The sequence below is a fragment of the Amphibalanus amphitrite genome, unplaced genomic scaffold, assembly GCF_019059575.1.
Source record: "Amphibalanus amphitrite isolate SeventyFive unplaced genomic scaffold, NRLGWU_Aamphi_draft 001695F_arrow, whole genome shotgun sequence".
NCBI lineage: Eukaryota > Metazoa > Arthropoda > Thecostraca > Balanomorpha > Balanidae > Amphibalanus > Amphibalanus amphitrite.
In genome coordinates this window covers 3,687-28,996 of record NW_024883188.1, presented here as the reverse complement: position 1 = coordinate 28,996, position 25,310 = coordinate 3,687, and the positions used below count along the sequence as shown (strand labels likewise).

The following is a 25,310-nucleotide window of genomic DNA, read 5'->3' as shown; positions in this document are numbered from 1 at the left end:
TGCATTGCTTATTTCAGGTGACATTTTTTTTTAGAAGCGCGAATCAGCGACGAAAACACGATAGGTAGGTAGGGCTACAGACATCCAAAAACTGTAAATTTATTTGTAAATAAATTCATCGTGGCTCGCTCAGTGAACGACTGGTACAGAGCGCAATTCAGAACCATTGGCTGCCTTAAAACATATACGCGGGAGCCAGGGGGCTCGCAGGGGCTGAGCCAAGATACTTAGGCTGAGCCCGCCGATTTTTCTGCTGGGGAGAGGAGGGTCGCAGTGCATTCGAGCCTACTCAGCTCAAGTCACGGACCAACCTTTCTCGGAAATAAAACCAGATCATGATTATCAAAACCGGTCTCTCCGTTCAGTAGGCATAAAAAAAATAGGACTAGGACGTTTCGTGGCTTGTGCTGCCGATTTCCATTGTGCCCTTCTTTTGCATTTGACAGCGATTGGGATATAACGATAAACGTCCCACTATCGCTGTCATACGCCATCATCCTACACACAAAAACGCCGACGATTACCATTATCTAGGTATTTATATTGTCTGACATAGGTAACTGTCTATAATTGAGCGCTGCCACTTGCCAGTCTTGTATAAGATGATTGGTAAAAGAAAACTTAGATCCTACACGGGCGTAGGAACGTCATGAAAAGTGGGTGGGCCACCCTGTCAAGGGGCCTCCTTTTCCAGCGGGCCTCCTATTTTCAGGGGCCTCCAACTTTTGCCTCATCCTGCTGGCTGCTTTCAAGTATGACCTCCAAATCTAGCTCCTGAGATCAGGCAGATGTACCCAGGGGCGTAACCGCTTAACCCGCGCCCCACTGGGGTCTGTGTATAACACGCCCTACTGGGGGGGGGGGGGGCTATTCATAGCCCCCCCCCTCCTAACTCCGAAACTACTGGGCCGATCGTCAAAATTCAAACGGCGTCTGATAGCCCCGGAAAAACTGTCGAGCGAAACCTAATTTCATTGACCTCGAGGTCACCGATGACGTCACAGGTCAGGTCAAAGTAAAAATTATTAGCACTTTGGCTTGTTCACATTTTGGGCTCTGGCCGCCGTCTTACAAGTCACATCAGGCTCATTTTTGGTTTCCACACTCGTGAACAGATGCTCTAGATACCTTGAGGGTACCAAACTTGTACTTTGATTTTCAGGTCAGGGTCAGGTCATCACAGGTCACGAAAATATTATATCATGCGTCGGTCACGTGACACATGTTTTATGGTCCATTTAGGCCATAGATTTCGAATTTGATGTCGTCTGTGTCATTCAAGGTCATTTTGAGTCGAAATTAGCTTAGGTCAGGTCACTTTCAGGTCAAAAAAGGTCAAATTTTGAAGTTGAAATTTTTCAACAAAAAAGGTGTCTATTGGATGCAGTTTGAGCTCAGGAACACGATGGTGCCATTTATAATGGTGTACGATGCCAAATACGTACTGAAAAATTGATTTGAAAAATTAATAATTGTGAATTTTTTGCAATAATGCGTATAACTTGGCCATTTTTGAAGATATTTAGCTAAAACTTGCTAGAGTTAGTCATAATCATGCGTTCTGTCACATATATTCCGGTTTTTTCGAAAAGTCAAAAACTTTTTGAAAAAAATATAAAAATATAAATTTTGAATATTATTATATAAAATTTTCGAAATTTTCAAAATTTTGAAAATCCGAGATAGCAGTTTGATAGCGCGGTCAATTCTGAGTTATTTCATGCAAAGAAATTGGATCTAGCTTAAAAACTGAGCTCTTGGGAGCGATTGCCGTGGTTCAATGTTTTGCGTCGAAATCGGACGAACATGACGTCACTCTGACGTCATTTCCGGCCGACCTATGGTAGCTACGAAGTTGAAATTTTGACACAAGGTGTCAAATTGATGCAGCCGAAGGTACTGAAAGTTTGGCGTCGATTTGTCAAGCGGTTTGGAAGTTATTGCAGAAAAACGGGAGGGGGGGCTATAAATAGCCCCCCCCAGTGGGGCGCGGGTTAAGGGGCCCTGACACTTGCACGGTTTTGTGGCACGCATTGGCACGAATCGAATCGTGCCCGTGCGCATACTAGTCGTAAACTGACGTGAAGTGTGCGTTAGCTCGTCGGGACTTCGTGCCATGTCGGGGCGAGAACTTTGAAATGTTCAAAGTTTTGGTCACGACAAAATTTCGTGACCGGATCGTGAACTATGCGCAAACTGTTCGTGAACTCGTCGTGAACTCGTCGGGACGGTGCGGGAAGTGCGTAAGCTATGCGCAAACTATGCGGAAAGTATTCGTAAACTCGTCGTACCAGCCCTTGCCAATGTGTGGATCTCGGCTTGCTTCGCAGCGCAAAATTTGGGATTGTTTGGTGTTTTTCCCGAGTCGATTGGACGCCTAGATGGGAAGTTATGACCGAAAATGTATTTAACGGGTCATTTCAGGTCAAAGAGGTCAAACTAGGTCACACGGGCTCAGGCTAGACCACAGAGGTCAAATTAGGTCACACCGTGTCAGGTTAGGTCACAGAGGTCACCATGAGGTCACGATGGGTTACGCCAGGTCACAGAGGTCAGCCAAAGTCACGATAGGTCAGTCCAGGTCAAACTGGTCACATTGAGTACGGTCAGGACACTTGCGTCACTGGAGCTCACGATGGGTCAGGCCAGGACACGGAGAAACTGGTAAATGGGAGGTCCCATTTTTATATGGCATGCCCAAGTCGGCACAACTTACGCAAACTTGTCGTGCCAATGCGGGAAGTGCGTAAACTATGCGCAAACTATGCGGAAAGTATGCGTGAACTCGTCGTGCCAGTCCGTGTCAATGTGGACACTGATGGGCACGCATTCGTGAATTATTCGTGAAATCGTCGTGAACTGGTCGTGCACTAGTCGTGAACAGTGCGGGAGCCATCCCAGTTCGTGCACGAAAATGGCACGGCTTGCCACGACAAAATCGTGACCAAAAGTCGTGCAAGTGTCAGGGCACCTTAAAGCGAACAGTGCGGAAAGTCCGCACCATTTTTAAAACTTCTTCCCCCTCCGATTTTTTTTTAGAATCTATTTGCCGCAAACGGCGCATGACCCCTGAAAACCCTTACACAAATGTTAGCTTCATAGGCGCCTTTAGGCGATGGCTGTGCACTTTACAGAGTGCAATGGCCTCTGGAGACAGTGCTCAGGGGGTGTGCTACCCCTGAAACGTTATTCTTATCGGGTTATCGGCAACTTTGCCCGCCGGATGCAGGTGTGCCTTCGCCCTGCAGCGCCGGGGCGCTCACCTGGAGCACATTGTGGAGCGTCCGTAAAACACACACTGTACTAAAAGTATTCGTAGTGAAGACTTGAAACTTGGTGGATGTCTGATACGTAGGTGTGACCTAAAGTGGCCGAAGTTTGGTGATGATCTGAATAAAACTTCCGAAGTTATTCGAATTTTGGTGATGACCGCTTTTTTGTGTCACCCTGTACAATGTGCGCTTATCATAGGCGTCTCTCTTTTATGGACACTTGAAGGCGCCTCTCTTTGCCATGCCGGCGCCCCTGTTTCTTATGAATGCACCCCCATGGCATTGATCAATTGCAATTTGCAGACCTCTATTGCATGTGGACGCCCATATATGTAGGCCTCAGAGGCGCCCCTCTTTCGCATTGAGGCGCCCCTATGGGCTTCATAGGCGCCCCTCTATTGCATGTAGGTGCCCTACTGTCTCAGAACCGCTCCCCTTTGGCATGCAGACGCCCATCTTTCGTACGGAGGAGCCGCTGTGGTTCTTAGAGACGGCATGGTGCTCCCAGACGCAGATGGGGCTCTCGGAGTCGACAGTGTGGGACCTTCAGTCGCTGATGGGTACCCGCCAGATGTGGACCCTCGGAGACGCCGGTATGGGGCCCTCAGAGATGCCGGTATGTGACCCTTAGAGACACCGGTGTGGAACCCTCAGATACTTCAGTGTGAAGCCCTTACAATTGCTGGTGTGGAGCTACGAATGCGCTGGCTTAAATCCCTCAGAGGCCGGTGCATGGACATTAGAGCTCAGTAAGAGTTTGTGTGGTGCCTTCAGTGGCCTTGTGGAGCCGTTAGACATCAACATGGTGCTCTCAGGAGCCGGTGAGTCCTCAGAGTCACCGGTGTGGGGCCTTCAGAGCACCGAGATACTGGTGTGGGGCCCTCAGAGGCAGGGGCGGCGCCACGGGTTTTCGATAGGGGGGGACGGGGACCGAAAATCGAAAATCCCAAAAGTAGATACTGATCGTATATGCAAAAAAAGCGAGGCACGTAACGCCGCGAAACTTGGCAAGGCCCAAAACACATCGAATGGTGCATCCCGTTTCCAAACTTATCCTAGGACACCTAAGATCGATCACCTTTTCAAGCATCCTTGCCTCTAAATCAAAATTTGCAGTCTTGCCAACTCAAAGCTGGTTTCCTACAAGCTGCGAATTGCTTAGGTATATGAGTAGCAGTGCCAGCTATTCTTACGTTTCGTACTTTAAAATTTTCGATCTTACGTCTGGTCAGCTTCAGGGCTTCACCATCATATGGTCATGGAGGAAAAGTGGGAATGTCTTCTGCTCTGACAAGTGCGCCAAAACTGCAATATAGTTTCAGAATCATGACATCACCACCTGATCCATATGCAACGGGCAGGGTGCAGCTAATGGCTAGCCGTCAGTGGTCATGTCATCGGTGGTCACTCAAAAGGCCATGCTAGGTCATGGAAGGTCACCAGCCGTTATTTGATCACACTTTCTGATGGATTTTACTTGCCAAGAGCTTCGCGGGAAAAACGAGCGCATGCACCGTTGAAAAAATTGAGTGAAAGGGTCTCAGGTCCGGCGACCTCTGCAGGTGAAATGCCCCAGGGTAGGATTCCGGTGCTTGTTGATTAACTTCGTCAAAAATGGCAGTAGAGCTGTGATGTCGGCACCATTGTGTTCGTCATGATCGAGCTGGCACGACCTGCATCGTTCTCATATTCACCCTCCAATCGTAACAACTACAGCAGGGATTGGCAAATGGCGGGGCAACCCCTTTGGGAGGTAATGAAGGTCTCTGGAAACCTCATCCCACATCTAAAAAAAAAAACGAGTGTTATCGAACCCCTTGACGAGAGGGAGCCGATGCTATATCCAATTATAAGGTCTTGGGCTACTGCGTGCTTTTTTGGTCCTGCCCGTGATCTATCCGAACACTTCTCCCCACAAGTGCTGGGGTTAAATGGCATAGATTTCAAATGGTTCCTGTGGTAGAACTGCCATGCTTGAATTTGACTAATTAGGAATGGAAAATTTTCATATAGTAACGGAAGTCTATGGAATTTCAGTGAACTTGGTTTTATCGGCAATGGGGTCTGGCAGTGGTGTGGGGAGGTAATAAGTAATAACCCTGCCTGGCGCCCCAAAAAGGGGGCACGATCCCCGAGGCCCTGCCGATCACCTTATAACTACAGGCATCACAGCTCCACACCTTTTGCAGACGGCCAGGACCCCCTGCGATGCATCCCAACAGCAATCAACCTGCCTTGATTAACCAACGATGCTTAAATGCGACGGATAGCTCTATAATGCATTATTATCAACCGTATTGAACGGGCCTCGCCGATAGGGGGGTACTGTACCCCCCTAACTTTCGATAGCGGGGGACCTGTCCCCCCGTCCCCCCCGGTGGCGCCGCCCATGCTCAGAGGTGTCGGTGTGGGTCCTTTAGATGTACATATAGAGCCTTGAGATGCACAGGTGTGGTGGCCCACAGAGGCGCCGGTGTGGGGCCCCCAGAGCCACCGATATAATAGGGCCCTAAGAGACACTAGTATGACCCTCAAAGGCGCCGCTGTGTGGCGCTCATAAACACTGGTGTGGAGCCATCACAGGCGGGTGGAGCCGTTAGAGGCCGGAAAGGGCCCTTAGATGCCTACAAGGAGCCTTCAGAAGCCGGCGTGGCACCCTTATGGGTATAAGCGTGTCTACTTAGGAGCCCTTGAGGTGCTCTCATGAGCTCTGTGGGGCCCTACCGAGCCGAAATATGGCCACGGCCAGTTGCCGCCGCATGGCTCTTCCGACTATCATTCTCAGGGGCCTCATCTGCCTAGTTTGAATAGAAGGGCCTCTCAGACCATCAGTCTCATGGGCCTCCTCTGGCTAGTATAAATAGAAGGGCCTGTTAGACCATCAATCCTAGGGGCCTCTTCTGGTTAGTATAAATAGAAGAGCCTCTCAGACCATTAATCTCAGGGGGCCCCTGTGGACAGTATAAATAAAAGGGCCTCTCAGACCATCAGTCCCGGGGGCCTCCCTAGAAAAGTGTAAATGTGGATAGAAGGCCCCCTCAGATTCATTACGAGTGGACCTCTCTGACTATCAGTCTCAGGGGCCTCTTGTGGCCAGTATGCATATAAGAGCCTCTCAGACCATCGGTCTCAGGGGCCTCTTCTGACTAGTGTGGATAGAGGGCCCTCCCAGACCACCGGTTTCAGGGGCCTCCAGTGACCAGTTATATGAACAGAAGGGCCTCACAGCCATCAGCCTTGGGGGCCTCTTCTGACTGGTGTGAATATGAGGGCCTCTCATACCATCAGTCTCAGGGGCCTCCTCTGCCTAGTGTGAATATAAGGGCTTCCCAGGCCATCAGTCATCAGTCTCTTCTGACTGGTGCCGGATTGAGGGACCTCCCAGACCGAAAGTTTTGGGGATCTCCTGTAGCCAGTATGAATAGAAGGGCCTCTCAGTCCATCAGTATCATGGGCCTCTTCTGCCTGGTGTGATTATAAGGGCCTCTCAGGTCATCAGTCTCAGGGGCCTCGCCCTCCTCTGACTACAATGTAGATGGATAGGCCTCCCAGACCATCAGTTTCAGGGGCCTCTTCTGACTATTGACTTTGAGGATAGAGGGGCCTCCTCTGACTAGTGAGGGTAGGGGGCCTCGGCTAGACCGCCAGTGTCAGGGGCCTATTCTGACTAGTGTGGATGGAGGGGCCTTCCAGACCAGTGTGGATATGGGGGCCTCCTCAGATCCACTAGGGCCTCTCAGGCCATCAGTCTCAGGGGCTTCGACTGATAAGCATGAACAGGGGGCCTCCTTGGATCCATCACGGCCCCTTGGAGTCCGTGCGTGGGGATTCGTGGAACTTATTTTTACCGAGTTTGTTTATTCTGGAAGGTGACGACGTCCTCTCAAATCGAGACGAGGGGCCTCGAGTAAAAAGTGGGTGGGCCAAAACACATAGTTGCCCCCCCCCCCCCCACCTCGAAAAGTGGGTGGGCACTGGGCACTTGCCCACCTGGCCCCCCCCCCCTGTTCCTACGCCTATGTCCTACATAGTCTGACATGTATGTAGGTAACGTAGAGATGTCGCTCCACTCATGTGACATGTCCAACAAAAACAACGAGTGGTAACTTGTCTGAACAAAGTTCATGGAACCGGACTGCTTGCACTACCGCTAAGAAAGTAAGCGGACAGGTATTTAAAAAGAAAAAAAACACACACACACGGATGTTGGCGATGCAAATATTTATCACATATTGACGGACATTGCAGTTGCATGGGGCCGTGAATTAAAAAGATATTCATAAAATGTTGTAGGTACCTAATTGTGTACGTTCCCACTTGCCACCTTCACGTGGGAAGGAGCAACAGGAGCACAATTAAACAGTAGGCTAAGTCCGCTAAGTCCAAGGCACTAAGCCTCTGCCAGCAGTTCCTCATATATGCTCTGGGCGATGTCACGAGCTGTTGTATTCTGAAAGACCTCCTGTGGGCGATACCCGAAGAGGAACAGGTCCTGCAGGTAGTGTCGCAGCACGCCCTTCAGCACGTCCGTCCGGAGCAGGCTCACCAGGCTCTCCGTGACGTCCGGGGTGGCCGACCGGTACCCCTCGGGGAACTTCACCGAGGTGATGTTGGCGGTCCGCAGCACGAGCCGGGCGTCCTCGGCGAGGGAGGCCGTCCTGCCGAGCACCGTGTACGGGATGGTGCACGGGTGGCACAGGTCCACCATCGGACGCCAGTGCTCGTCGTGCTGCCCTTCCTTGCTGTCCGTGTCTAGGTCCACGGGACCCGCCTCGGCTACCCACTCGGCGAACCTCTCAAACGTTACCGTCGGCAGATTTTCCGCAGCGACGGATGCATTTGTGCGGTCGTGTAGCGAAATGCTGCCTTTGGGCTCGCCCATTATTTCAACAGCGTATAGTTGGCGATATGGGAGATTGTAAATGCCTGGGTTTAGCTTGTTGCGGAAGGCGGACACCATCCTTTCGAGCGGATGTCGCGAGAACATGAAGGAGGTGTACGTTTCCAGCCGTCGGCGGACCTCAGGCTCGGGGAGTTGCGATAGCGTGCGATGAATGCGAGACTTGTGTGCTATCGCAGAACTTATGTTGTTGAAGGGTACGTTTGGGAACACTCCAGACAGTATGCCGAACAGTTTCTTCCATTGTGTGCAGGAGACCTGAAAGAGGAGCCACGGAGAGGTGAGAGCACGTCATGCTTATACGACCGGTCACAGTTTGGGTGGGTAGAGGCCATAGTACAGTCGTGTACAGGTTGATGGTCCGCTACTCTTTATCCACTGGTTTCCTATGGCTCAGCATTGGCAGCAGCCGCCTGGTACCGGTAGGCTGTGCCGCATGACCCGAGAGTGAAGCGGCAAAGTCTATCCACGCCGTTTGACATCGGCTCGGGTCGCCGGGTGGAGCGCTTTGTAGACTGCAGCTGTTGCGTCAGACCAGCGCGGGGGGAGGGGCTCGTCTCGGTGGTTGGCGTCGCATGGGCTGGCGAGTGGTGTGGGGCGTGTTGGTGGACCATGGGGGCTGGGCGGGTGTGTGTGGTCACTTGCTGCATTGTACATTTTGCGTCGCTTAACAATTGCATTCCTGGTTTTGCTAAGCAAAATGCACGGAAGACCCAGCGAATATAATTTTCTTTACTTGCGTGCATTGTGCAAAACGTGATTTGGCACGGTATCGAGGCAACCATATAGGTCTTGTGCCACATATATGCATGATATTTAGGCAATACGGTTATGAAAATGGTAGATTGATCCTGGATGTCAATTCGTATGCTAAATGTCGACATGTATTAAATTAACGAATGAATCAATCAATCAATCAATCAATCGACAATCGACATGTAACATGTTAGGTATAAAACCGTATAAATGGCTCGCAACCACTAAAATCAAAATTCAAACCAGATCCTAACTCGGAAAAGTAGCCGGAGTCCCGATGAGGCTCGAACCGGGACTCAACGTTGAAAGTTTTGCCAATGATCCATCATCATTCCACCAAGCTAGAGCGACCGGCACCGGAAACCACAAAAACATTCATTGACTTTGCTGCCGACTGCCCGGCCTCGCCGCCAGCCCGGCCGGACTGTGCCCCGGCCCAATCCGCGATCCGGTGTAGCTCAGCGTAGGATTGCTACACTGTCAAACTGACCGGTAGTGAGAGGCCCGGTTCGAGACGCTTCGCGTGCTGGATGTTATTTTTTTGTGTGGGAGGCTTTGCAATTAGTCCACTTTTCAGAAAGATTATTTGGTGACTAACCTGTTTTCTTTCTCTGCTGCAATTCATGAGGAGACCGTATGGACCCTTACCTGTCCTTCCGCACCCCACTTAGGATATGGGTGTTTGAACCCCCTGGGTTTTGTGAATATCTCTAAAGCGAATTTTTGGAGGGTGGATTACGATCGGTTCTATGCGACAAGTGACCACACACACCCAGCCCCAGGTCCGCTCACTCCCTCCCCACATCACCCCCGCCCCACACCACACTCCAGCCCGCCTCATCCACCGAGCCGAGCCAAATCGACAGGCCTGACCCTTACCCCCCTCCCCCTCCCCCCAGCCGGTGGTACGCAGCGTCCGGTCAAATCGCTCTACCAGGCGACCCGAGCCTGTGTCATACGGTAGGCTGTGCCGCTTCACTCTCGGGTCATGCGGCACAGCCTACCGGTACCAGGGCCGAATCGTTTCCCAAATACCTTCAACATTAGCCGAGGCGGGCCGAAGCCATTTCCCAAATGCACGTGCTAATGATATCTCGGCATGTGGTAAAATATATATACGCACTTGTATATAATGATAGGCGCAGTGGCGCGGGAACCGGGGGGGGGGGGGCTAGCGGGGGCTGAGCCCCCCCCCCAGCTTTTCGGCTGAGGGGCTCGTAATGTATTTGAGCCCCCCCCCCCTCCAGCTGGAGGAATCGAAATAGGAAATCTACCAACATATTTTCATAGATTCATACATAGGCGCGGGAAGCGGAGGAGGAGGCAGTGGGGGAAGCTTGCCCCACAACGTTTCATGAGGCCAGGAACCGTTGGGCAGCTTGTCCTCCCCAAATTAGGGGTTAGGGTCACAAAGGAAGAAAGCATGTAAGTGAAAAATCCACCTTTTTCACTGGCTCGGCAACTCATTTGGCAGATTAAAACCTTTACTCCAGGTTGCCAAAACGGTAGTTTCTTCATCAGCTGAGACGAAATGCCTCACTTTTTGAAAATATTTTCGTGTTTTTTTTTGTTGTTGTTGAAAAGGCCAAGGTCTGAAAAATAAGTGGCCTAAAACCGGTGGGAAAACTAGATTTGGGGGTACCCTAGGTTGATTTCTATTATGGTTCAGTCCCCCCCAGTCTGGAAGAAGTTCCCGCGCCACTGGATAGGCGTGCGCACAGTAGGTAGGTACCATTCGCACTCTTGCATTTACAATTTTTGCGATTCAGTTTGTGATATTTTACCGACAAAAAAGGAATATTGCGCTTACCTTTGGGACATAGCAGTATATCAGCTTATGCTCATCATTATATATGAGATATTTGAGCAGCCATGGACGCTTAACAACATAATCCAACGTCTTTTGGGGCCTCCAAGATCTTGTTGCAGAGCAGCGACTCCTTAACAGTGGATGTATGTGTTCTTGTGACATTTCATCGTCTTCAGCAGACATTGAAGAGTATTCTGAAAAACCAAAAGCTGTAAATCGTGATTCGCAAAGGTGGGCTGACACTTCTCCAAATTTCTCTTTAGCTTCTAAATTCTGTGTAGTTTTTTAACTCCCAGTTCAGTTTTCTACAGGGTGTCCCAAAAGTTTTGCAACATTTATTTTCCACGATTATACGCCTTTACTGTTGATTGAAGTGTTGTAGCGGTGATATTATTGTTATAGGTAGATAGTACTATTTTCCACTCAAGTCATTCACACACATTGTCACGACGCATGACTGACTTCACCTATGCGGTGACTGTTAGCTGAGGCGAAGTCATTTGTAGACATACAGGCCACTAAACGGGTCACGGGCCTATAGAGAATGGCCTCTCACGCGCTATTGGATTACTGAGCACAGGTGTGTCTCAGCAAAATATCGCTGAACAGTTTGGGGTCATCGGCCCACTGTCTGTTGATGGCAAAGACGCTTGTTTTAGACAATTCAGCCGTTTTCACGATGTAAGATCTGGCGAATGCTCGTACTTCAAGCTTGACCAAATCCGTACCAAATATAATTTACAACATATATTTTTCATATCATCATAGTTTTACAACAATGTCTTCAATCTTTATATCATGATTCTATTTCAGTGTTTTAATCGAAAATAATGTCTTGTAACTTAAAAAAGTCAGGTAAATAAGCAACTGTGCAGTGTGCAACCCAAACTGACCACTTCTAAGCACCAGTAAATGAGTAAAACGCCTTTTGGGCGAAGAACGAGCGAGCGAGATAGTGAGCCCTGCACGCGCGGAAGGGCGAGAGGATACTTCCAACGGGCTTGTGGAAAGCACCCTTCTAACCGGTCGCTAGCGGTGTGCCAAATTTGAACGCAATCGGCCCAGCCGTTCCTGAGATCTGGAAGCGGCATTCTGCACGTGCGCACGTGCAAACGGGGTCCAAAATGACTTTTGCACGGCACCTTACTAACCGGTCCCCAACCCTGTACCAAATTTGAGCGCAATCGGTCCAGCCGTTCTCGAGATCTGGAAACGCCCCCTGCACCTGCGCACGTGCAGTAGCACCCCAATCTTAACACATGCAGATGAATTATCTGATGGAGACCTAACTGTGTACCGAGTTTCAATTCAATCGGCCCAACCGTTGTGCCGTTAATGAGGTTGCAATTTTGGGGTTCTTAAAAAATGTCCAACTTTACCACGCGCCACGTGCGGTGGTTGGCAAGAACGCATGGTGGCCATCACACCACAGAACTTTTACGTCCAAGTGACATTCAGTAAAGAAGACCGCTTGTCAATCGGATGTCCCGTTCCTAAGATATTAGCTTTTGAAGAGCGTCCCCACGGCCGGCCGGCCGGCCGGCCGCTACTCAGGATTTTCCCTTAAAGGTAGTGTGCCAGCTTTCTTGGACCGTATGGAGTTAATGGCCCAGATAAGGAGAACCGGATTTTTAGAACTTATCCATACCTTCAAAACTCATGGAAACGTCTTAAATTCTTCAAATTTTGAGTACCCCAGTGCGAAATTCGCCCCGACCGGTTGTCGGTCGTACCCCAACCACATTTCACACCACTATGAACAATAAATGCACACACTGAAATCGCTATTACCGATATGCTCATCCAATCAAGTTTCGATAAACCCGTTCATCATCATCTCCTGCGGTTTCGAACACGCCTGTTAGGTGGCTTCTGATGCTCGTCGAGGTCGGAATTTCCAAATAGGTACGCGTGGTGCGTCGGGCCGCGCGCTCTGACTTCGGCCAAGAAAAATGCGTCAGCTGATCATTGTCATTTCTGCCACTTGCGTGTGGTGAAATGGGGTCATAACTTATAAGACGGCTTTTTCATATCAATTATTTTACATAAAATCATATTTCAAACCATAAATAATGTTCGACAGCCAAATAAAAGAAACAATACCAATACGGGCTTACATTGTGTACTCGACATTGTGTTGTCTACGATTAGACAGCTGATAACTCATTCCCGTACGTCGTATGGTCGTAACACTATAATGACCTTTGCTTATTGTCACAAGTGCGCCGCATTCGCGATTGTTGCCCGACGCCTGTTTGCAGGTGAGCCCACTACAGTTGTTATACAATATACATATCTAAAAACCGAAAAACTTTTAGGCGAAAAAGGCACTATTCCAGGCCCATTTTTGATTTTTTTTTTGCGATATTAGGTAAAAACAGAAGCTTCTTATCCTAGGAAAAATAAAATGGGAAATCTTTCAAAGGTGGCACACTACCTTTAATTCAGTACCAGTAGAACGCCTTTTGGGCGACCAACGGAGCGAGCGAGAGGATGGGCCTTGCACGTGCGAAATTGCGAGGGGGTACCTCCAACTAACTTGTGCACTGCACCCTACTAACCGGTCATTAGCGATGTGCCAAATTTCAGCGCAATCGGCCTAGCCGTTCTCGAGATCTGGAAGCGGCACACTGCACGTGCGCACGTGCAAGCGGGGTCCAAACTGGCTTTTGCACGGCACCCTACTAACTGGTCCCCAACCGTGTACCAAATTTGAGCGCAATCGGCCCAGCCGTTCTCGAGATCTGGGAGCGCCCCCTGCACGTGCGCACGTGCTGTAGCACCCCAACCTTAACACATGCAGATGAATTATCTGATGGAGACCTAACCGTGTACCGAGTTTCAATTCAATCGGCCCAACCGTTGTGCCGTTATTGAGGTTGCAATTTTGGGGGTTCTTAAAAAATGTCCAACTTTACCACGCGCCACGTGCGGTGTTTGGCAAGAACGCATGGTGGCCATCACACCACAGAACTTTTACGTCCAAGTGACATTCAGTAAAGAAGACCGCTTGTCAATCGGATGTCCCGTTCCTAAGATATTAGCTTTTGAAGAGCGTCCCCACGGCCGGCCGGCCGGCCGGCCGCTCATACTCAGGATTATATATTCCCGACCGGGGCTGGGAAAATGCGTTTTACTCACCGAGGTTTTTTGTGCGGAGGACCGAGTGCCGGTAGGCACGAGGTCCGTAGCAAAAAAACGAGGTGAATAAAACTGCATTTTCACAGCCCAAGGTTGGGAAGAGATTTACCACATGCCGTACCGGCGCAACAGTTAATATCATATTCATTTGATATTTTACACTTTAATCTTAATATTGTGTTAATATTATATTAGTACTATGTTCATATTTATAGTCACCGTGATTAGTTTTTGTGTTTTTCATTATTGGGCTGCGTTGAGCATGAAAGATGAAATTCCGGTATCGGTAACCCTGGCGTCACCGGTAGCGTTTTCGTTCAAGGTTAAGGTTTCCTGCATTAGGCAGTATTAGGCCACCGTGCCAAGCCGTAGCATGCTGTGACGTCACTGGGTAAGAGAACGTACCACGCTACCAGTATCGACTGAGACTCAGATAGACTCAAACTGACTCAGACCGACTCAACCGACTCAAATAGATTCCGATCGACTCAAACCGACTCAGAACGACTCAAACTGACTCAGACCGACTCAACCGACTCAAATCGATTCCGATCGACTCAGACCGACTCGGAACGACTCAACCGACTCAAATCGATTCCGATCGACTCAGACCGACTCAGAACGACTCAGGCGGACTCAAACCGACTCAAATCGATTCCGAGCGACTCAGGCAGACTCAGAATGATTCAGGCAGACTCAGACAGACTCAGAACGACTCAGGCAGACTCAAACTGACTCGACCGACTCAAAATGACTCAAACTGACTCAGGCCGACTCAAACTGACTCAGACTGACTCAAACTGACTCAGACCGACTCAACCGACTCAAATCGATTCCGATCGACTCAGACCGACTCAGAACGACTCAGACCGACTCAAATCGACTCCGAGCGACTCAGGCAGACTCAAACCGACTAAAATCAATTCCGAGCGACTCAGAAAGACTCAGAACGACTCAGACAGACTCAGGTGGATTCAAACCGACTCAACCGACTCAAATAGAGTCAGTTTGAGTCTGCTTGAGTCGGTTTGAGTTTGCCTGAGTCGTTTTGAGTCTGTCTGCGTCGATCGGAATCGATTTGAGACGGTTGAGTCTGTCTGAGTCAGTTTGAGTCGTTCTGAGTCGGTCTGAGTCGATCGGAATCGATTTGAGTCGGTTGAGTAGGTCTGAGTCAGATTGAGTCGTTCTGAGTCGGTCTGAGTCGATCGGAATCGATTTGAGTCGGTTGAGTCGGTCTGAGTCAGTTAGAGTCATTCTGAGTCGGTCTGAGTCGATCGGAATCGATTTGAGTCGGTTGAGTTGGTCTGAGTCAGTTTGAGTCGTTCTGAGTCGGTCGAGTCAGTTTGAGTCTGCCTGAGTCGGTTTGAGTCTGCCTGCGTCGTTCTGAGTCTGTCTGAGTCGATCGGAATCGATTTGAGTCGATTGAGTCGGTCTGAGTCAGTTTGAGTCGTTCTGAGTCGGTCTGAGTCGATCGGAATCTATTTGAGTCGGCTGAGTCGTTCCGAGTCGGTCTGAGTCGATCGGAATCGATTTGAGTCGGTTGAGTCGGTCGGAGTCAGTTTGAGTCGTTCTGAGTCGGTCTGAGTCGATCGGAATCTATTTGAGTCGGTTGAGTCGGTCTGAGTTAGTTTGAGTCTGCCTGAGTCGTTCTGAGTCTCAGTCGATACTGATAGCGTGGTACGTTCTCTTACCCAGTGACGTCACAGCATGCTTCGGCTTGGCACGATGGCCTAATGCTGCCTAATACAGGAAACCTTAACCTTGAACGAAAACGCTACCGGTGACGCCAGGGTTACCGATACCGAAATTCCTACTTCCCCCTTATTTAGGGTTTGAAAAAGCTGAGGATGAAGATGGTGAAGCGCCAGAAGTTAGAATAAAAATATGGAGTCCAGCAGGAGTGAGGAAACCGTGAGGAAAACTGAAAATTGGGTAAAACACTGAATCAAACGCGTCTTGGATCCCAGCTGGAACAATATCAAATGTTTCATTGTGGCACGTTAAGATGTTTCACGCATTTAAATTGTTCGTTTTTTGCGTGCATAATGTAGAAATAATGATTATTCCGACCATGTTCTGCAGCAATAAATACATTGGCATTGGAACGATAACCTTGTTTAGTTGAATTACGTTGACAGCAAAAGTAAGTAAACACGCAGTCACTTACTTTTGCTGTTGCTGTTAGTGAACACACAATCCGTAAATATCTTCTTTGAAATTGGTTCTTCCGCTCAGAATATTCAGTAAAATTTTGTCTGGGAAAATAAAAAAGCCCTAGGGCCGAATCGTTTCCCAAATACCTTCAACATTAGCCGAGGCGGGCCGAAGCCATTTCCCAAATGCACGTGCTAATGTTAAAGGGATATCTCGGCATGTGGTAATTTCCCTTAATTCAGTATGAGACTCCGCTCGCTTCGCTCGCTCCGTAATGAACTCTATCGCTCGCTGCGCTCGCTCGCTCGTAAACACAGCGATTATAACCAGTATAACGCCTTTTGGGGCGACTAACGGAGCGAGCGAGAGGGTGAGCCTTGCACGTGCGAAATTTCGAGGGGGTACCTCCAGCTGACTTGTGCACGGCACCCTACTAACCGGTCTCTAGCGATGTGCCAAATTTGAGCACAATCGGCCCAGCCGTTCTCGAGATCTGGAAGCGGCACCCTGCACGTGCGCACGTGCAAAATGGGTCCCAACTGACTTTTGCACGGCACCCTACTAAGCGGTCCCTAGCCATGTACCAAATTTGAGCGCCATCGGTCCAGCCGTTCTCGAGATCTGGAATCGACCCCTGCACGTGCGCACGTGCAGCAGCACCCCAACTCTGGCACATGGATATGCAGTGCCTAGTGGGTGCCTACCTTCATGCCAACTTTCAGCGCAATCGGCCAAGTAGTTACCGAGATATTGCAACAATTACAAAAGTGACACCTCTTCGTTTTGCACGTGGCACGTGCATAAGGGGTCACCCACATGCATCGGGAATAGTCCAATACTTGGTAGAAGGAATGAAGCTACCCTACAAAAATTACCGCATGTAAATCGGTCAAGTGGTTGCTGAGATATAAGCGTCGCAGAAGCGTGACCACGGCCGGCCGGCCGGCCGGCCGGCCGGCCGCTCATACTCAGAAATTTCCGTTATTCTACGTAAGACTCCGCTCGCTTCGCTCGCTCCGTAATTAGACCGAATTTGCACCAAATCTGCACCAAATGTGAGCCGAATGTGTACCAGATAGCCTTCGTGAAAACGGCTCCCGTTACCAATTAAGAGCGCTCCGGCCGGACATGCACTGATTACGGAGCGAGCGAAGCGAGCGGAGTCTTACGTAGAATAACGGAAATTTCTGAGTATGAGCGGCCGGCCGGCCGGCCGGCCGGCCGGCCGTGCGGACGCTTTTGCGAGGCTTATATCTCAGCAACCACTTGACCGATTTACATGCGGTAATTTTTGTAGGGTAGCTTCATTCCTTCTACCAAGTATTGGACTATTCCCGATGCATGTGGGTGACCCCTTATGCACGTGCCACGTGCAAAACGAAGAGGTGTCAGTTTTGCAATTGTTGCAATATCTCGGTAATTACTTGGCCGATTGCGCTCAAAGTTGGCATGTAGGTAGGCACCCACTAGGCACTGCATGTCCATGTGCCAGAGTTGGGGTGCTGCTGCACGTGCGCACGTGCAGGGGTCGTTTTCAGATCTCGAGAACGGCTCGACCGATTGCGCTCAAATTTGGTACACAGTTAGCAACCGGTTAGTAGGGTGCCGTGCACAAGTCAGTTGGACCCATTTTGCACGTGCGCACGTGCAGGGTGCCGCTTCCAGATCTCGAGAACGGCTGGGCCGATTGTGCTCAAATTTGGCACATCGCTAGAGACCGGTTAGTAGGGTGCCGTGCACAAGTCAGTTGGAGGTACCCCCTCGAAATTTCGCACGTGCAAGGCTCACCCTCTCGCTCGCTCCGTTAGTCGCCCCAAAAGGCGCTATACTGGTAACAAAGTTATCACCTTAACTTGACCATCCCACCTTAACATTAGTTTTTACGGAGCCGGCCGGCCGGCCGTGCGGACGCTTTTGCGAGGCTTATATCTCAGCAACCACTTGACCGATTTACATGCGGTAATTTTTGCAGGGTAGCTTCATTCCTTCTACCAAGTATTGGACTATTCCCGATGCATGTGGGTGACCCCTTATGCACGTGCCACGTGCAAAACGAAGAGGTGTCAGTTTTGTAATTGTTGCAATATCTCGGTAACCACTTGGCCGATTGCGCTGAAATTTAGCATGTAGGTAGGCACCCACTAGGCACTGCCTATCCATGTGCCAGAGTTGGGGTGCTGCTGCACGCTCAAATTTGGTACTCGGTTAGGGACCAGTTAGTAGGGTGCCGTGCACAAGTCAGTTGGGACCCATTTTGCACGTGCGCACATGCAGGGTGGCGCTCCCAGATCTCGAGAACGGCTGGACCGATTGTGCTCAAATTTGGCACATCGCTAGAAACCGGTCAGTAGGGTGCCGTACACAAGTCAGTTGGAGGTACCCCTCGAAATTTCGCACGTGCAACTCATGCAAGACTCACCCCTCGCTCGCTCCGTTAGTCGCCCCAAAAGGCGATATACTGGTGAGTAGAGAGCCAAATTGGGGTGTCTGGCTTGCACTTACCGGTTTGAGCACTCACAACATGAGAAAGGCTTTAATGCGGAGATGATTGCATGGGCGTAGGAACGGCTGGAACATTGTGGGTGCATGGGTGCAGAAATCCAGTCATGGCCGGTGAAGCGGGGGGGGGGGGGGGCGACACCCGAGCGAAGGCTCGTTACGAGCTTTGAGGGTGTACCATGTCGAAAAGGTACCAACCGATAAGTGCATTTGGATTTTGGAAGCATTGACCCTCGCATGTGTAGGGGGATCGGATGACCCCCCCCCATGGTTGTTCGCAAATAACTCGCGCAGAAAGCGGCCGATCGCGACGAAACTTTTAGTACCCTCGAGTTGATCAGTTTTACACCATACTCTAAAAATTTCATGACTCTGACCCAAAAGACCTTTGACCTGTGACCTGATTCTCGAGACCATGTTCGGCCGGAATCGCGATTTGGCGTATGTCAGCTCACATTATCCGCGCGTTTCTAGTCTTTTTGTGATTGTAGACGTCCAAACATGTGAAATGATGTTCTTCCCATGCATCACGGTGGGTGTGAAGATAACCTGAAGGTCAGGTCAGGTCATTGACCTTTGATGACCTCGGTTCACTTTTTCGGGTTTTACATGTTTCTAGGGTAGTTTATAGGGCTGATTTCGAATTTAGCATCCATTTGAACGTTTACGAAGTAGTTTTAGTGCTTTCGTGACATGCTACGACGCCGTCAGTGGTAGTTGACACCTACTATGGATAGCCGGTAGGACGCCTAATGGTTGACCTGACCTGACCTGACCCGATCTGGCCTAAATGCATGAAGAAATCATCTGTGATCAAAACTAACATCAGATATTTGTGATCAGTACCCCGAAAAACCCGATAACAGCTTCACTTTACGCAGTTCTAGCAGGTCCCGATTTTCCCGACTTTTGGAATATTGACCTGACCTGGAAGGTCAACCAATGAAGTAGGACCTTAAAATTGGGTATCATCGGCTTCCTCTCGTCACGGGCAACACCCTCGTTTTTTTCCGCGAAGCTCTAGCTCGATCAGGGGCCGAACGGCAGGGGGTCCGACCGACCCCCCTCCCCCTCCCCCTACACATTAGAAGCTGGAAAACGCTGCACACATTCGAGGGCTAATATTGTCAATATTGACTACCGCAAAAAGTAAAAGCGGCCAACTTAGCCATTTTCGAAGATATCGGGCTAACATTTTTGACAGTGGGTCATCGGTTAGGTATGTGTTCAATCACATGCTCCATTTCCTTTTTTTTCAGCACAAATGTAAGTTTTGAAGACCATCACTGATCACAGTAGCAAATGCTTCGAAAGATGGATAGCAGGCAACATATCCTGAATTTGCCGTGCTGCATGGGAAGTAGTGTTGATGAAAAAGGGGTTTTTGGTTCAGATTATTGTGGGTGCAGAATACATTGTCTGCACCCACTGGATAAATAGGGTAGACCGGGGCAAGTCGCCCCGCCGAGGTAAAACGCCTCATCGATGTTTCTCGGAACTGGCAATGTTCTGGGGAAACATCCTCTCTTCTATAAAACGTGCACTATATGATCATTATATGAGCAGACTGGAAAGAAATTGTGATAACTCTTTAGGGAGATATAGCCAAAAAATTGTTTTTGGAGTGATTTTTATGTTTTGTAGTCATATTATGCATCATGGCGTTCTTTTATGGTCCACATCAGGTTAACGACTTTTATGTATTTTGAACAACTATTGTCTAACGCTTATAATGCTGGGTTGGTCCGTTTTAAATTATGTCTTGCTGGAGTGCAAGGCGTTGTTCTCTGACCAAACTACGTGATGGGGTAAAACGCCCCAGTAGGTCGCGGGGCAAAAAGCCCCATGGGGCGTTTTACCTCATGTGTTGTTCCGACTACCCACTTCCTAATGTTCGGTAGGTGGCGAACAGTAAGTTTCTAGGCAATTTTATGTACTTTTCTCAGCAAATTAATGGCAAAGGAAGTATTTTGTTATCATTTGCATTGCAATAATTTATTATTTGGTCTTATGAGGCAGGTGAAAAACCTGTACATACAATAGTGTCATAGCTGAACACCTGACAGGATGGAAGGTGCTAACTTCAGTGCCGTGCCTCCCAAGGTCTAACGAGCCTCTCATATAAGATTTAGTCAACTAGCATGTTTAATCTTTAATCTAGAGTATGGGGCGTCTTGCCCCAGGCCGTGGGGCGTTTTGCCCTGGGGTTGGGGCAAAATGCCCCATTTGCAGTTGCTTCACAAATCACTTCCTAGCTGGGAGTCCGATCATAAGTGAATTAATTTGAGGGATGGAATTTAAAGTCAAATGTCCAAAGAACGCATTGAGCACAAATTTGGCCTTCCAGGTGATGTGGGACAAAAGTTATGTAGCAGAATAAATTATCTGGGGCGTCTTGCCCCAGGCTACCCTATTGTGGGTGCAGCTGCACCCTTGCACCCATGGTTCCTACGCTTATGGATGATTGTATTATAGGTGTCGATAGAGACAAGTAGTAAAACACGGAAAAATATAGCCTGAACGCGTTTCGATTATTAAATCGTCATCAGCATGATATCGGTTTCTAGGGCTCGCTACATAGGGTCAGGGGTGGGTTCAGCCCCCTCGCCATTTTACCCTCAGTTGAGCTAGAGCCTGGCGGAAAAAGCAATCGTATGCGCCGTTACAGTGCAGCGACTGGTATGTATACCTGACTTTTAGGTCTCAGGTCAACCAGTGACCTCTGAGATAAGGTCAAGTGCCCCAAGCCATGGGTTAAGTTTTTGGTGAATAGCGTCCCCAAAAATGGTCGCAGAGCCACGATCTTACAGTAGTACCAATATGTTTTTATGCTCGAGCGCGTCGAATGATGTACTTTTGTTTGGATGAACCCTGTTAATTTCATCTTCCTAGTGCGAAAGCTCCCCTGGCTTTGCGAAGTTGCGACATTTTATGGCCGTGAGGATGCTCACTTATGACGCCATAGGTCAGTGATCTGACCTGATCTTAAAATGCAGCTGGTGTCACGAGCTCTGGCTTGAATTGAATGTCAGGTGTACCAACGTTCAGCTCTATATCGCTAGCGTGCTTTGAGGAATCGCGAAAAAAAACATCTGGCCCCCTCCCCTCGACCGGCGAGGGTTAATGCGTAACTACAAGCAACTTCCTAAGACATCCATGAAATGAGTAGCCCACCAGTAACTTGCATAGGACGTATCTAAACTTCTTACCAGCCTGCTCGCTGGCTCTAGACGCTGGTGTTAGAATTATGTGATTGACTGACAGAAGGAATACTACAGTGAGAGCGCTCAGCAGGAGCGGTAGCTTCCTCCTCAAGGCCATCCAACTGAAGCCATATGGCATCGTCTGAAACAGAATGGGGTTATTATATGCCAGCATAGTCCTGTTATACCATGTCGCAATGTTTAGGCTTTGGCCTGAAAAAGTGAAACCATATTGGCCTCAACTAGCCCATGTGGGGGGGGGGGGGTTAATGTATATTGCATCCCCTTTCGATCAGATCAAATTGGTCTTGTGTTTCACATAACTTCATGCGTTTTGGAGGAACACAGTGCTAAATAAGTAATTAGCTATTGAAATTAGTCGAACATTATGAGGGTATCATGAACGTTGTCTCCTTTGCAGGATTGTGGTAATAATCGACAATAGGAATTATTAAAACTGCGAAACAAGGTAAGCCCCGTCCAGCTTAGGAAGCAGATTTTCGCAGTGAGGTCACCTGGTGCTGGAGTGCCATCTTTGGATGAGGTCACAGGTCGCCGGTCACAGGTCACCCACGTCGGCAGTCACAGGTCACAGGTCGCAGGTCACAGGTCACAGGTCACAGGTCACTGGTCACCGGTCACTAATGACGGGCCACAGGTCACCGGTCACCCGGCACAGGCCACCGGTCACCCGGCACAGGTCACCGGTTACCTGGCACAGGTCACCGATCACCCGGCACAGGTCACCCACGTCGGCGGCGCTGCGTCTCCCGTGAGTGTCGGCCCGGTCTGAGGAGGAGGCGGCGGTGCGACCGGCGCCGGCCGCCAAGAGTTACCGTCTGCCGACCCAGTTCGAGGGAGGGGTGCACCAGTGGCTGGCGCTGCGCCAGACGGCGACCTCACAGAGTCGTGCAGGTGCGATATCGCGCCCCACTGGCTCACTGCGCCGCTTTTGATGTTGCACAGTGCCAGAAAGCAATACAACGGAGCAATAAAACCATTCGATTCAAATCTCCATCATTCGCAGAAGTATCTAGTCTCGATTCCCAGTATGGAGCTCCAAAGCTCGATTTTGAAGTTAGGACAGCTCATGCATCTTCCTATGAATCAGTTCGTTTTCTCTTTTTTGTTATATATGAAAACAGTTCAACAAGCAGATCAAAATAAACAAACGATCCAAATTAGTGTTTAAACGTGAATGTATATGTGTAGGACGTGTACATTTCTTTGCATTTCTTTTGTCTGGATATGAGAGGTAGGGGAGAGCGGGGAGAGTTGTATCATGTCCAAGTTGTATCAGGGCGAATTGTGCCAAACTTATCCAATAGATGGCGCTCGTGACACGACCAGCCGACGAGGTTTTCCGGGCGCCAACTTTCCCTGTTCTGTCGTGTGGCTGGGTGGACGCGTCTCGAGGTGAGAGCCGATTTTATGTTTTTTTAATGTCATTCTAAAAAAATAAGTTGCATGAAAATGTGTGTTTTGGGCATTTAGATGTGCAGGAATTTGAAAGATCTCCGTAGCGCTGGTGATGGTAGGTTCTAAGGCTGCGTGAGTGAAAATGGATTTCTCCAGCTGTCCGCTGTTTTTGAGCACGAGGATGTTTTTTTCCAAGATGGCGGCGAGGTACATGTTGTATCAGAGCCGGGTGGGGTATGTTGTAACATGTATGTATGTATGGGTATGCTGCTTTTGATCGCGAAAGCTAAGCCCTGGCTTGCGTTTGTAGGTAGCTAGTCAATACTCGTTCCATTTCGGCACAATGTGTTGGCTTCTTTGCTCTTAACGGGCCACTTTTGCGTCTAGTCTGATGTTTCGTTCGTTTTCGATATTTCGTTCGGATTGCATTGACCTAAGTTTGGTCTAATACCTAAAAGTTAAGCCTTTGAGCATATACATTGTATTAACCCCATTTAATGTTGTTGTTATGTTCAAAACCAGTAGCAAGCACACCCCCTGAAACGTGAAATACCTAGTGATACAAATTACCCCACCACGTGATACAACTCACCCAAGCCATGGGGCAAGTTGTATCAAAAACATTGTTCTATTCGGCAGACCGTAGAAGAAAAACTGGTTGAGGTAGCAGCAAAGTTACTTTGCACAAAAAAGCAGAAGGATCAAGGAAGGAGATGGTATGGAAATAATGAGTTTATCACGGATAGTTACGAGGTTATGGGTCTCGGAGTAAAAACTGATACAACCCACCCCACTCTCCCCTACGTTGTGTTAAAAGTAGCTCATGCTTTATCACGAGATCTAGAAAAATGTGAAATTAGGTCGTGACCGTCGTGAGTCGTGACAGAGAGATACGAACGAACAACTGCGCAGCTAAGATTGTTTTATTTCTTATTGATTTTCGACGGTTTTTATCCCTCGCATGTGTAGGGGGGGGGTCGGATGGACCCCCCCATGGTTTTTCGCGAATAACTCGCGTAAAAAGCGGCCGATCGCGACGAAACTTTCAGTACCCTCGCATTGATCAATTTTACACCTACCCTGAAAATTTCATGACCCTGACCCAAATGACCTTTGACCTGTGACCTCTTTTCCGAGACCATGTTTGGCCGGAATCGCGATTTCGCGTATGTCGGCTCGCACTAGCCGCGTGTTTGTAAGCTTTTCGTGGTTTCAAACGTTCAAACATGTGATTTGATGTTACTCCCGTGTGTGTCAAGGTCACCTGAAGGTCAGGTCAGGTCATTGACCTTTGGTGACCTCGGGTGACCTCGGGTCACTTTTTCGAGTTTTACATGTTTCTAGGCTAGTTTTTGGAGCTGAATTCGAATTTAGCAACCATTTGAACATTTACGAAGTAGTTTTGGTGACTTCGTAACATGTTACGAAGCTGTCAGAGGCGGTTGACACGTACTACGAATACCCGTCACGACGCCTACTGGTTGACCTGACCTGACCTGACCCGACCTGGTCTAAATGCTTCAAGACATCATCTGTGATCAAAACTAACACGATATTCGTGATCAGCACCCCGAAAAACCCCTTAGCAGCCACACTTTACGACTTTCTAACAGGTCCCGATTTTCCCGGTTTTCGGGTCATTGACCTGACCTGGAAGGTCAACCAATGACCTAGGACCTTAAAATTGGGTATCATCGGCTTCCTCTCGTCACGGGCAACACGCTCGTTTTTTCCGCGAAGCTCTAGCTCGATCAGGGGCCAAACGGCAAGGGGGGGTCCAACCGACCCCCCCCCCCCTACACATTAGAAGCTGGCAAACGCCGCACACATGCGAGGGTTATAATCTACTATTATAAATCTTAAAAAGTCCGCCGCCGCCGCCGTCGGGGTTACGCAGTCGGTGTTACTCCCAAAAACGCCTATTGCGGCGCCGTCGATTGACGCACGAGGGTGAAATTTTCACGACTCGTGGGTCACGTAATTCAACAGGTCGTATTAAATTTTGGGCACGATGCGGCCGGGAGTGCGCCCGTGGCGCGTGCTCATGTGCGCCATGAGGTTAGCATTAGAATCGCGACCGGCGCCGAGCAGAGGGCACGTGCTTCAGGCTCAGTTGCTCGCTTAAAAAACTGAGTGAAAAGCATCAGAGCCGGCAG

General features: G+C 49.3%; 1 protein-coding gene across 1 annotated transcript; it reads right to left on the bottom strand.

The window, feature by feature from the left end:
• Positions 1 to 523: 523 nt before the first annotated feature.
• Positions 524 to 22,559, bottom strand: LOC122374689 (carbohydrate sulfotransferase 11-like). Its single transcript, XM_043353591.1, has 5 exons — positions 22,448 to 22,559; positions 21,742 to 21,877; positions 10,739 to 10,932; positions 7,296 to 8,430; positions 524 to 628 (listed from the first exon to the last, which is right to left on the bottom strand). Exons 2-4 carry the CDS (start codon positions 21,872 to 21,874, stop codon positions 7,663 to 7,665), a joined length of 1,095 nt encoding a protein of 364 aa, XP_043209526.1. The 5' UTR covers positions 21,875 to 21,877; positions 22,448 to 22,559; the 3' UTR covers positions 524 to 628; positions 7,296 to 7,662.
• Positions 22,560 to 25,310: the final 2,751 nt, after the last annotated feature.